General features: G+C 49.2%; 1 protein-coding gene across 3 annotated transcripts in view; it reads right to left on the minus strand.

The window, feature by feature from the left end:
- The window catches only part of LOC100960802 (major vault protein), a 38,743-nt gene that overhangs the window by 10,041 nt on the left and 15,508 nt on the right, over window positions 1-13,194 (minus strand). For all 3 annotated transcript variants that reach the window (XM_023516700.1, XM_023516701.1, XM_023516699.1), the window contains exons 4-12: window positions 12,992-13,115; window positions 12,752-12,883; window positions 11,012-11,106; window positions 10,203-10,439; window positions 5,464-5,745; window positions 4,029-4,273; window positions 3,751-3,948; window positions 1,625-2,011; window positions 740-856 (exon numbers count right to left, since the gene is read on the minus strand). In XM_023516700.1, the coding sequence (XP_023372468.1) occupies window positions 740-856; window positions 1,625-2,011; window positions 3,751-3,948; window positions 4,029-4,273; window positions 5,464-5,745; window positions 10,203-10,439; window positions 11,012-11,106; window positions 12,752-12,883; window positions 12,992-13,115 (1,817 nt within the window). The remainder of the gene's footprint in view (window positions 1-739; window positions 857-1,624; window positions 2,012-3,750; window positions 3,949-4,028; window positions 4,274-5,463; window positions 5,746-10,202; window positions 10,440-11,011; window positions 11,107-12,751; window positions 12,884-12,991; window positions 13,116-13,194) is intronic.

Consider the following 13,194-nt stretch of genomic DNA (forward strand, 5'->3'; position numbering starts at 1 on the left):
CTCACAGCAACCTCCAGCTCTTGGGCTTAGGTGATTCTCTTGCCTCAGCCTCCCGAGTAGCTGGGACTACAGGCGCCCACCACAATGCCCAGCCATTTTTTTGTTGTGGTTTGGCCAGGGCTGGGTAGGAACCCTCTACCCTGGGTATATGGGGCCGCAGGAGCCACCTTTCTTTTTTTTTGATACAGAGTCCTAAGCTATTGCCCTGGGTAGAGCGTCATAGCTCACAGCAACCTCCAACACAGGCCCAAGTGATCTTCTTGCCTCAGTTTTTCTATTTTTTAGTAGAGATAGGGTCTTACTTTAGCTCTGGCTGGTCTCGAACTCATGAGCTCAAGCAATCCACCTGCCTCAGCCTCCCAGAATGCTAGGATTATAGGCATGAGCCACCATGCCCTAGCAATTCTCTGCCTCAGCCTCCCAAGTAGCTGGGACTATAGACAATGGCAAATAGCTGGAACTATAAACACCCACCACAATACCTGGCTATTTTTTTGATATGGGGTCTCACTCTAGCTCAGGTTGGTCTCTAACTTGTGAGCTCAGGCGATTTGACTGCCTCAGCCTGGGTTGTAGAGTGCTGGGGTTATAGGCATAAACCACCACACTGGCCCAGCCTTCATGTAGCAGCAGCTCTTATGTGGGTGCACTCTCTCTCACTCACCCCACTGGTGCATCAGCTGCTTCCCCAAGACCCTCAGCCCTTGCCAGCCTTTTCCGCCTCTAGTTCTCACCCTACCTCAGAGCCTCCAACTCCAAGAGTTCCCTGCGAGCCTTCTCAGCTTCTGATTGGTCTAGGATCTTCTGCCTCTCAAGCCGGCCACGGGCTTCTTGCTCTAGCCTCTGAGCCTCGTGCCTGGAGAAAAATGGGGAAGATGCTGGCATGGGGCTAAAGGGAACAGGAGCACCAAGGGCAGGGACCCCAAATCTATCAGATACCTAGGATAGACCCTGGCCCTCAGAAGGCACTCAATCTGCACCTCGACCCAGAACAGTGCATGTGCCCCAGGACTGAGGTGGTTCTAGGCCCAGGAGTGCCAGCACAACTGTGCTCCTGGCTCTCATGCAACTTGCCTTTCAGTGGGGAAAATCAGTGTGTGAGGAGGACTTCAATTTCAGACAGCAACAAGCAGCTTAAAGGTGGTAAAAATGGCTAACTGGGCAAAGATGTTATTCAGTTTTGGAAGAAAGGAAAAGGCTCTCTAAGGAGGAAGCCTTTGGCCTAAGCCAGAGGATGGGCTTGACTTGGAAGGAGTTCAGAGGGAAGAGCTTTCTGGGCAGTGGGAACAGCCAGTGCAAAAGGCCTTCAGGTGGGAATAAGCTGTGCAGAAGGGAATTGTGGGGCTGGATACATCAGCTGGGGGAAGGCTGGAAAGGTGCCCAGAAGGCCACAGAAAGGAGTTTGGGTTTTGTTACAAGGTAAGAAGCCACAGAAGCCATGGTGGCATCTGATTCACACCTTAAGTGGGTCATCTTATCTTATTCCTGGAGGCAAAGAGGACAGTAGGCAGACCAGGAGGGGATGCCATGTTATCTAGGTCCTAGCTGTGGCTGAGATGGGGACTTCAGAGAGGTCTGGCCTCAGGGGGCACAGTGAGCAGCCAGGCCCCCAGGCCTCACTCACTTGGCTGCTGCCTCCTGGGAGTTGGTGGTGATCTCAATGGCCAGCTGGACACTGCGCTGCAGAGCATCCCGGGTCCTCTGGTCCACAGGCTCCACTGATTGTACATCCACGCTGCTGACCACTAGCCCGTTTTGAGGGAAGATGGCCCGGTCCCGGGGCTTGGGCAAGGCCATGCCATCAGGGCCCTTGGCTTCCAAGTTCTCAAAGCCAAAGACAGCAGTGCGAATGATGCGGGCTGAGTTCTTATGGAAGTCATCAAAGGTGACAGAGGCCACAGCCCCCCGAACCCGGGATGCAATGGCCTTGCAGGCATCACCCACGAAGTCAGGCACTGAGAAGAGCTTGGCCGTCTCTTGGGGATCATTCCGGTCACTCAGCTCAAAGTGCCTGTGAGCAAAGAAGCCCAGAAATGTTTCCCTCAGGAAACAGCAACTTTCTCTTGGAGGAGGACTTCAACGCCCACCCCCTGTGGCTGGGCAGGATCTCTTACAACAAAGAATGCTAATTTATGCTTGGTAAATTCTCAAGAAACTTAGCACCTGTTCCCATTTAATCTGCTCAGTCACTCTATGAGACAGGGATGCACATTATCCCCAGGTTACAGATGTGGAAATAGAGGTCTAGGGAGGTTAAGTAACTTACTCAAGATCTCATAATTTGTGGCAAGCCAGAAAACTCAACCCAGGCAGTGAGCTGTAGGGTCTGCTTTGAACTATCGTGCTGTAGTGCTTGGGACTATGTCAGCACCCCATCTGCCTTCATCATGGTACTGGCTCCTCTCAGCCAAGAGGTGTGAGACTGTGGTTGGTAGCTGATTACTTGGCCAATTCTAATAGCTGCCATTTCTCACTAGCCACATAGGGGGCACTGTTCTAACTCTCGCTGCATCTTTTTTTTTTTCCTTCACTTTGTTGCCCTCAGTAGAGTGCTATGGCATCACAGCTCACAGCAACCTCCAGCTCTTGGGCTTAGGTGATTCTCCTGCCTCGGCCTCCCGAACAGCTGGGACCACAGGTGCCTGCCATAATGCCTGGCCATTTTTTGTTGCAGTTTGGCAGGGGCTGGACTCGAACCTGCCACCCTCATTACATGGGGCTGGCACCCCACTCACTGAGACACAGGTGCCACTCTCTCACTGCATCTTTTTAACAGCTCTGTCAAGTAGGTAATACTGCCATCCTTATTTTACAAACAGGGAAACTGAGGAAAGTGCCTAGTCCCTTGCTCAGGTCCACAGCTTGCAAATAGAGGGGATGGGATGCAGATCCTGGCAGACTTGCCACTCCCTCACACCATCCCCTCCCACTAGCTGGGTCTCCTTGATTTTTTTCTTTTTTTTTTTTTTTTTTGAGACAAACGCTAGAGTACAGTGGCATTACCATAGCTCACTGCAACCTCAGACTCCTAGGTTGAAAGGATCCTCCCACATTAGCCTGCCAAATAGCTGGAACTACAGGCACCCACCACCACACCTGGCTAATTTTTCTTTTTTATTTTTTGATACAGTCTCACTATGTTGCCCTCAGGCGTCACAGCTTACAGCAACCTCAAACTTTTGGGCTCAAGAGATTCTCTTGCCTCAGCCTCCCAAGTAGCTAGGACTACAGGCGCCCGCCACCTGGCTACTTTTTTGTTGCAGTTGTTTAGCTGGCCCGGGGCCAGGTTCAAACCCACCACCCTTGGTTTATGTGGCTGGTGGCACAGTAACTATTGTGCTACAGGTGCTGAGCCCTGGCTAATTTTTCTATTTTTAGTAGAGATGGGATCTCACTCTTGCTCAAGCTAGTCTCAAACTCTTGAGCTCAAGGGTTCCTCTGCCTTGGCCTCCCAGAGTGCTAGGATTATAGGCATGAACTACCGTGGGGGTGGGGGTGAGGCAATCCTCATTGATCTTTTTATAACCTTGCAGTTAAGCACCTGGCTGAATACATGCTGGAGGGTTAGCCGGTGTAGCCAGGAGGTGATCCTGTACCTTCCCTGGATGTGCGTGAATTCCTGTGTTCCCTCTTGACTGGGGCATCAGGGTCAGGCATCCTGCTCTCAATGAGCCCAGCAGTCCTGGAGGCTGCACCCTCCCCCCAACCTCCTGGAGAAATCCTTCAGCAGCTGTCTCCACCCTTTGTTACCAATTATAGGCGAGCTGCAGCTGCAGCCTGGCGTGATCTGCTGTCTCGATGGTGATGACATCTGTGAAGAAGTCAGGCCCCAACAGCAAGCAAAGCGCTCGGCGGGCGTGGGGGCGCTTGGGCCGCCCAGCTGAGAGAGACAACACTGTGAACTGCTCCTCAGGACCCAGTGACACCAGCTCAGGCCCAAAGACCACGCTGCAGAGAGAGCCAGGGGTCAGAGCCAAGCACTTCAAGATCTTCTACCACCGCACCCCACACCCCTGGCCGGCCCTCACCGAGCTCTCTTCTCTCTGTAGTCATACACCTGCACGGCGGCATTGTGGGGAACGCGGTAATTGACCACACGGGTCTTGTTCCGGGCAGCCAAGGGCTGAAAGGTCTTGGCTGTGTTCTTCTCGCCCCTGTCTGCCAGTGGGTCCTGCCCCTTGTTCAGGAGCTCCTCCACCCCAAGAGGCAGCTCTTTCTCCCACAGGACCTCATCCTGGGTCAGCATGTAGGTACTTCCGATCACAGCACGTACCTTGAGCCAAGGACAGACTTTGTTAATGAGGGTGGAAGGGAGGAAGACCCACCTAGTGGTCTTCCCAGAGAGGCACAGCATTGAGACTGAATGTGGTCTTTGCCATGAGGCTCGTTCAGTCTTGGGTTTGGCATCTCCCAGCTCTGTCATCTTGGGCAAGCTATCTCACGCTTTGGGCTTCAGTTTCCTCGTCCATCAAATGGACATGACAGTGGCTATCTCATGGGCTCGAGGAATAAATGACATTTCACATATCTAGTTCAAAGAACAGCACTTGGGATAATAGTAAATTCTCCATTATTACTTCTAGAATCTTCCTTCATAGGATAGCTTGGATGGTATCATGGGAATAGACCCAATCCTACGAAGTAAGCAGTATACACTAACACCTGCTAGATGTGTTACAGTATACACTAACACCCTGCTAGGGGTCTAAACTGTGCTTCTAAGGTTTGATTCTTAGAAAAGAAGTTGGAGATGTGGCCCTAGGTCAAACCAAGGTCAATTTTTTTTTATTTTTAGTTATTTATTTTTTTTAGAGACAGAGTCTCACTTTGTTGCCCTCAATAGAGTGCCATGCTATCACAGCTCTCACAGCAACCTCCAGCTCTTGGGCTTAGGCAATTCTCTTGCTTCAGCCTCCCAAGTAAGTAGCTGGAGCTACAGGCACCTGCCAGAGTGCCCGTTTATTTTTTGTTTCAGTTTGGCTGGGGCTGGGTTTGAACCTGCCACCCTCGATATATGGGGCTGGTGCCCTACTTACTGAGCCATAGGCGCTGCCCCAAGGTCAATGTTTTATTAATATGTTTTAGTAGCAAAAGGAAAGATTCCACCAGGATATAGGCATAGGGGAGGAGGTTCTTTTTGTTCCTAGGGCCCTCTCATCAGACCTCTATGCTAGGGGCCAGATCTGCAGTGAGGCACAGTCACTATCCTAAAACTTGGCTCATCTTCTCAGCAGGAGTTTCTAAAATTTGAAATTAAATATTTAAGACAAAGCAATGGCAAATACTCCACAAAATGCCCCCCTACCTACCAGCCAGCCCACCCAGATGCTGCCATCTGTGCTGCTGAAGTGCCCTCTCCAACCTCTACCATGTACCTCTCCCCATCACCATCTCCCTGTTTGCCTAGAAGAAGCTGCCACTGTGGCCACACAGCAGGGACACTGCCCATCCCTTGGCCATTACCTTTCCAGTCTTGACATCCTGCACATAGATGCCTTCATTCTCATCCAGAGGGATGGCCTGGCGTTCTTCAACCACCTCCACCTTGGCAGACGGCACATACTCCAGGGGCCCACGGATGAGCCAGTGGTCCCCAGCCTGGCGTGAGACTTTCTCTTCATCCTCCCCCTGCTCCAGGGCCTGCAGGGCCCTCAGCAGCAGTCCCTGCTGCTCTGACAGCACATATACATCTTGGATGCCTCGTTCCAGCCTCTCCCCTGGCTGGAGGAAAAAAGACTTCTCTCCCTAGTAGAGAAACATAGGATTAGGAGTAGTGGCCATCTGAGGTTGTATGTGTCTCTGAGCCACCTCCCCGCCCCCATGCTATCTTGGCATATGTAGAGGGCAGGAGCCCAAAATCACACCCCAAGCTGGGTGTGGTGGCTCATGCCTGTGATCCCAGTACTTTGGGATGCCAAGGTGAGAGGATTACTTGAACCTAGGAATCTGAGATCACCCTGAGCAACATAGCCAAAGCAACACACTCTGTCTCTATTTTTTAAAAAAAAGTCTTGTTTTGTTGCCCTGGGCAGAGTACCATGGCATCATAGCTCACAGCAACCCCAAACTCTTGGGCTCAAGCAATCCTCTTGCCTCAGCCTCCCAAGTAGCTGCGACTACAGGCGTCTGCCACAATGCCTGGCTATTTTTAGAGACTCTGGCTCAGGCTGGTCTGGAACCTGTGAGCTCAGGCAATCCACCTGCCTCAGCCTCCCAGAGTGCTAGGATTATAGGCGTGAGCCACTGCACCTTTCCTCTATAAAAATTTTTTTTAAAAAATTAGCTATACACACCCTCTAGCCTATCTACTCAGGAGGCTGAGGCAGAAGGAACACTTGAGCCCAGGAATTTGAGGTTGCTGTGAGCTATGATTGCACCACTTCACTCCAGCCTGAGTGACAGAGTGAGACCATCTCAAACAAAAAAAGAAAGAAAAAGCATACCCCACTCTCACATTATGGTAGTGTGAAGTATTATTTGGACATTCTGAGGCTCTACAGAAATGCCTACAGAGTCTCCTCTGATTAAACAATTCCATGAAAAATTCTGTAAATGTCAGGACCTGGATCCTCACAAACTAAGTGGCTAAACAAAACCTATTATTCTTCATTTCTCCCATGCTTTGTTTTCTCGGGATGGTACAATTCAGGGGTTGGCAAACTCTGATTTTACAACCAAATCTGCCCTGCCAACTTTTTAATATGTATTTTTATTGAGCCATAATCTACATATAAAATTTGCCCATTTGAAATATACAAGTCAGTTACTTTAATATATTCTAAGTTGTCCAACCATAACTACTTTGTTTTGGGGGTTTTTTTGCAGTTTTTGGCCGGGCCAGGTTTAAACCCATCACCTCTGGTATATGAGGCCAGCGCCCTACTCCTTGAGCCACAGGCACCAGCCTCAACCTACTTTATAAGCCTAAAATATTTTAATCACCCTGAAAAGAAATTCTATATCTAGTAGAAATTACTACCACTCCCCACCAACCACTAGTCTATTTCTTTCTCTAGGAATTTACCTATACTAGACACTACATACAGATGGAATCATATGATATGTGGTCTTTAATGTCTGGCTTCTGTCACTTAGCATAACGTTTTCAAGGTTCACTGCTGCCGGAGCATGTATATGTACTTCATTTCTTTTTATAGCTAAGTGATATTCCATTTTACCCACTTATCAGTTGATGGACAATTGGGTTGTTTCTACATTTTTGGCCTCCTGGATTTTTATTGTTTTGTTTTGTTTTGTTTTTCTTGAGACAGAGCCTCAAGCTGTCACCCTGGGTAGAATGCGGTGACATCACAGCTCACAGCAACCTCCAACTCCTGGGTTCAAGTGATTCTCTTGCCTCCGCCTCCCGAGTAGCTGGGACTACAGGTGCCTGCCACAATGCCTGGCTATTTTTTGGTTGCAGACATCATTGTTGTTTGGCAGGCTGGGGCTGGATTCGAACCTGCCAGCTCAGGTGTATGTGGCTGGTGCCTTAGCTGCTTGAGACACAGGCACCAAGCCTGTTTGTTGTTGTTGTTTTTTTCTTTCTTTTGAGACAGAGCCTCAAGCTGTCCCCCTGGGCAGAGTGTCATGGCATCACAGCTCACAGCAACCTCCAACTCCTGGGCTCAAGCGAGTCTCCTGCCTCCGCCTCCCAAGTAGCTGGGACCACAGGCGCCCACCACAACGCCCGGCTATTTTTTGGTTGCAGCCGTCATTGTTGTTTGGCGGGCCTGGGCTGGATTCGAACCCACCACCTTAGGTGTATGTGGCTGGCGCCTTAGCCACTTGAGCCACAGGCGCCAAGCCTGTTGTTGTTTTTTGAAGCAGTCTCACTCTGTTGCCCAGGCTAGGGGTGCCATGACATCAGTCTAGCTCATAGCAAGCTCGAACTCTTGGGTTCAAGCCATTCTCTTGTCTCAGCCTCTGGAGTAGCTGGGACTTACAGGCACCCACCATAGCACCTGGCTAGTTTTCTATTTTTAGTAGAGACAGGGTCTCACTCTTGCTCAGGCTGGTCTCTAACCCCTGAGCTCAAGCGACCCCTCCCACCTCTGACTCTCAGAGTACTAGGATTATAGGCCTGAGTCACTGTGGCCTGGCCTTGCCTCCTGTTTTTACAAATAAAACTTCCCAGGAATGCAGCAGTTCTCTCTTTTGTATACAGATTGTCTGTGCTGCTCTCACCAAACAACAGCAGCAATGAATAGTTTCAACTGAAACTGTATGACTCACAAAGCCTAAAATATCAACTATTTGGCCTCTAACAGAAAGTTTGCCAACCCCTGTATTCTCATGTATGTAGTTCAGAGAGAGGATTAGGAAGGGAGTGGGGAGGAGAGCAAACCAAGAGATTTGTTTCATGAAAGATGACAAAGGGGATAGGCAGGATGGCTCACGCCTGTAATCCCAACACTCTGAGAGGCCAAGGCCAGTGGATTGCTTGAGCTCAGGAGTTTGAGACCAGCCTGAGCAAGGTCTCTATTTTTTCTCTATTAAAAATAGAAAAAAAAAAAAAAAAAAGCCAGAGCTGGGCTGGGCAGCTTACGCCTGTAATCTTAGCATTTTGGAAGGCTGAGGCAGGTAGACTGCCTGAACTCAGGAGTTCGAGACCAGCCTAAGCAAAGTGAGACCCTGTCTCTGCAAATAGAAAAACTAGCCAGGTGTTGTGGAGGCACCTATAGTCCCAACTTCTTAGAAGGCTGAGATAACAGGATCGCTTGAGTGTGGATGCCTGTAACTCAGAGGTTAGGGTGCCAGCCACAGGCACTGGGGCTGGTGGGTTTGAACCCAGCCTGGGTCTGTTAAACAAAAGGAAAAAAAAAAATAGGATCGGTTGAGCCCAAGAATTTGAGGTTACTATAAGCTAAGATGCCATGGCACTCAGGGCAACTGAGTGAGACTCTATCTCAAAAAACAAAAAAGAAAAAACTAGCCAGGTTTTGTAACGGGTGCCTATAGTCCCAACTACTGGGGAGCTGAGGTAGAGGCTCACTTAAGCCTAAGAGTTTGAGATTGCTGTGAGCTATGATGATACCACAACACTCTACCCAGGGCAACAGAGACTGCTTCAAAAAAAAAAAAAAAATTGGGCTGGGCACCCGTAGCTCAGTGGTTAGGGCACTGGCCACATGCTCCAGGGCTAGTGGGTCTGAACCCAGCTAGGGCCTGCTAAACCAAAAAAAAAAAAATAGCCTGCTGTTGTGGCAGGTGCTTGTAGTCTCAGCTACTAGGGAGGCTGAGGCAAAAGAATCACTTGAGCCCAAGAGTTTGAGGTTGCTGTGAGCTATAGATGCCACAGTGCTCTACAGAGGGTGACAAAGTAAGACTTTGTCTCAATTAAAAAAAAAAAAAGATGACAGTTTCCACTCAAAAAATGTGAAATAAGGAAGGGGGAGGAAAGGGAAGAGGGAGAGAGAGAATAAGGGAGAAGGATTGGTGTGTTTCTACCTAATAGGCACAATGAAAGGGTATACGGCACACCTCCTGAATGTGGGACAAAACTACAACAGGGACTTTACCTAACAAATGCAAACATTGTAACCTAATAGTTTGTACCCTCATATTAATCTGAAATTTAAAAAAAAATGTGAAGTACAATCACACACCATATAACATTTTAGTTGATGATGGTAGTCCTGCAAAATTATAATGGAGCTCTTACTAATATGGTATTTTTACTGTACTTTTTAATGTTTTGACACACAAATACCATTGTGTTCCAATTGTCTACTCAGTATAGTAACATGCTGTACCAGTGTGTAGCCTAGAAGCAACACGCTATATCAACTAGCCTAGGTAAGTAGAAGGCTAGACCATCTACGTTTGTGTTAAGTACACTCTACACACAATTTTGCACAATGACAAAATTGCCTAATGATCATCTCTCAGAACAGATCCCCATCCTTACGTGATGCATGACCATAAGAGAGTGTTTCGGCGTCTTGCAGCATGGGGGAAGGCCAGGTGGCTTTCCCAAAAGGGGCATGGAACTTGACATCTGAAGGGTAAGTCAGAGGCTGCCCAGGAATCATGCAGGATAATGTTGGAGGCATAGAGTATTACAAGTACAAAGGGACAGAGGGTGCTCCTAGAACATGTACCCGGCATGGAAGGAGAGACGGGAGAGAATGACAGGGCCACATGCCACTGAAGGGCACTTGCTCCCAAGGTAGGCATCCAGGGGGCATGGAGGGGCTCACCTTGACTACACGCTTTTGCCCCAGCAGGTTCTTGCCATCTGGTCCGACAGGGTCGAGAATCACACAGTAGTTGCGAGGGCCCAGAGTGGTGATGGGCACAACCCCTAGCATCTCCTCGTGGACATCTGGCACATGGGCCTCTGTATCCTGCACAGTCACCAGCCACTCCTCCCCAGTGCGTCGGGCCACTCCCCTCGCATCACGGAAATTCTGCCGAGCACGGAGGTGCAGGGCTGTCTGCAGAGAAAGGTGTTTGGTGTTTAAGGAACCTACCTCCAACTTCTTCAGGGGATCTGTGAACCCCCTTTGCCACTAAATGCTCCCAGGTCTGAATTTCTATTGATCCAGGAGGACTTTTTATTTATTTATTTATTTTTTTGAGACAGGGTCTCACTTTGTCGCCCTGGGTAGAGTGCTGTGACTCACAGCAACCTCAAACTCTTGGGCTTAAGCAATTCTCTTGCCTCTGCCTCCCAAGTAGCTGGGACTACAGGCACCCGCCAACAACATCCACTATGTTTTATTGTAGTTGTCACTGTTGTTTAGCAGGCCCAGGGCCGGGTTTGAACCTGCTAGCCCTGGTGTATGTGGCCAGTGCTCTAACTGCTGAGCTATTGATCTACGGTGCCAAGCTACTGAGCTTTCAGATGATTGGAATACTCCTGATGTGATCTGACCTCTGAATTAACTTTTTTAGTGACGCCAGCAGCACCATTTGTCTTTTACTCTCATGTTATCCGCTGTCATTCTCTGCACCTGGAGTGTTTCCTAGCACCAAGTCCCATAGCCCATACCCCCAGGGGACAAACCTTTTCTGTAAGGACCACAGCATCCACCAAATCCAGAACCTCCTCAAACACTGCTGGGAGATATGCCCCCACGGAGGTGACCAGCCATTCTTCTCCTAGGACAAGAATGGGAGGTAAGGGTTCAAGGTCACCCAGCCTGCTTCCCACCACCCCTTCCCATGCTTAGACAACAGGGACCAGCAGGACTTTTTAAGTGAAAAGATGCCACTGCTCCCAAGCTTGAAGGCCCAACAGAATTCCTTGTACTCAGTCATTCCTCTGAAGCCAGAGGAAAATGAATCCCTTTATAAAGAGAATAAAAAATCCCTTCTAAGATGCTCAAGTTGCTGTTATGCCAACACCTTGCTATGTCTTCTCTAACCTCCAAAGACCAATTTTTGTCCTTTCCCTAAAGTGGACATAAGTTCCTATTACGGTTGTAGATTTCCTTTGGTTTATTCACAAATCCAGAGTGTCTGGGTGTGAGTCTCAGCTCTGCCTTGTATGGCCACACACCCAGGGCGAGCAACCAGAGTTCTGTGCCTCAGTTTTGTCATATAAAAATGGGAATAGTAGGGTAGTGCCTGTGGCTTAGTGAGGTCAGGTAGTGCCCGACCCATATACTGAGGGTGACAGGTTCAAACCTGGCCCCCGTCAAACTGTAACAAAAAATAGCTGGATGTTGTGGGCCACAGCGCTCTACTGAGGGTGACAAAATGAGACTCTATCTCTTAAAAAAAAAAAAAGGGGTGGTGCCTGTGCCTCTAAGGAGTGGGGCACTGGCCCCATATACCAGAGGTGGTGGGTTCAAACCGGACCCCGGCCAAAAACTGCAAAAAAAAAAAAAAAAGGAGTAATAATACCTCAAAGTTGTTTGAGAACTACATAAGGCAGGGGTCCTCAAACTTTTTAAACAGGGGGCCAGTTCACTGTCCCTCAGACTGTTGGAGGGCCAGACTGCGGGGCCCAGGGCGAGTCGGCTGCTAAGCAGGACAGGCAGCTATAGCAAAAACACCTGGCAGGCTGGATAAATGTCATAGGCAGGCTGCATGAGGCCCACAGGCCGTAGTTTGAGGACGCCTGATATAAGGTATCATTTGCAAAGCATGTTTTTCTTTTTTTTAAATACAGATCTTGCTCTATTACCAGGGCTACAATGCAGTGGCATAATCACAGTTCATTTCAATCTCAAACTCGTGAGCTCAAATTATCCTTTTTGCCTCAGCATCCCTAGTAGCTGGGACTGGCAGTTGATTTTTCATTTGGCTGATTTTTTATTTTTTTGTAGAGTTGGAATGTTGCTACGTTGACCAAGCCGGACTTGAACTCCGGGCTCAAGCTATTCTCCCATCTCAGCCTCCCAAAGTGCTGGGATTACAGGTGTGAGCCACCACACCCGTCTTACAAAGCATTTTGAACCATATCTAGCACAGAATAAACACTATATTTGTTAATTATATTTGAACATCTGCTGTGTTGAGCCAGAACCAGATAAGACCTGGTCACTGCCCACAGCTCTTGGTGAAGGTGGGGGAGGGAAGAGCCAGTCAGAATGATTATGATCACAGGGTCAGGGCCTGGGGAGTGCTAGTGTGAAAGTAGCGGGGAGAGGAAGCAGTGGGAGGCCTTCATCAGCTTTTGGGAGAGGCCATGAAAGTACCTCCTCTGGCTGCAAGTGACTCCCCCAGCCCCTTCCTCTATTTCCTCTGCAGTTAAGGATCCTCCTGTCCACCTACCACCAATGGCCCTTGGTGCCCGTACCTGTCACCCTCTCCTTGCCATCTCGGTCCCAGCATTCTTTGCGGGCCCTTAGTCGCAGGGCCTGATTCTGTCTGATGATCGTGGCCTGAATGATCTCCACGACCTCCACCTCCTTCCGGGGGATATACGTGCCTAGAAAGGGAAGGTGAAATGGAGACAGAAGGTTAGAAATATAAGGGCTGTGGTAGGAAGGCAGGAAACCCCTGACCCTGACTCAGGCCCAATGGAGAAAGAACTTACCAGGTCCTTCAAACAGCCACTCATCTCCTGCCACCACCTTGTCTCCATTCTTATCCTCAAAATCCAGCAATGCCTTAAGATGGAGGGCAGTATTGGGTAGGACCACTTGCAGAGGGGTGATGTCCTAGTGGGGAAGAAGGAAGGACATAGGGCATTCAATGCTGTGACTCCAAGGGTCAATGCTGACACTTTTTTTTTTTTTT

Source organism: Otolemur garnettii, unplaced genomic scaffold (genome assembly GCF_000181295.1).
Source record: "Otolemur garnettii isolate 467f Iridium unplaced genomic scaffold, OtoGar3 scaffold00096, whole genome shotgun sequence".
In the NCBI taxonomy this organism is placed as follows: Eukaryota; Metazoa; Chordata; class Mammalia; order Primates; family Galagidae; genus Otolemur; species Otolemur garnettii.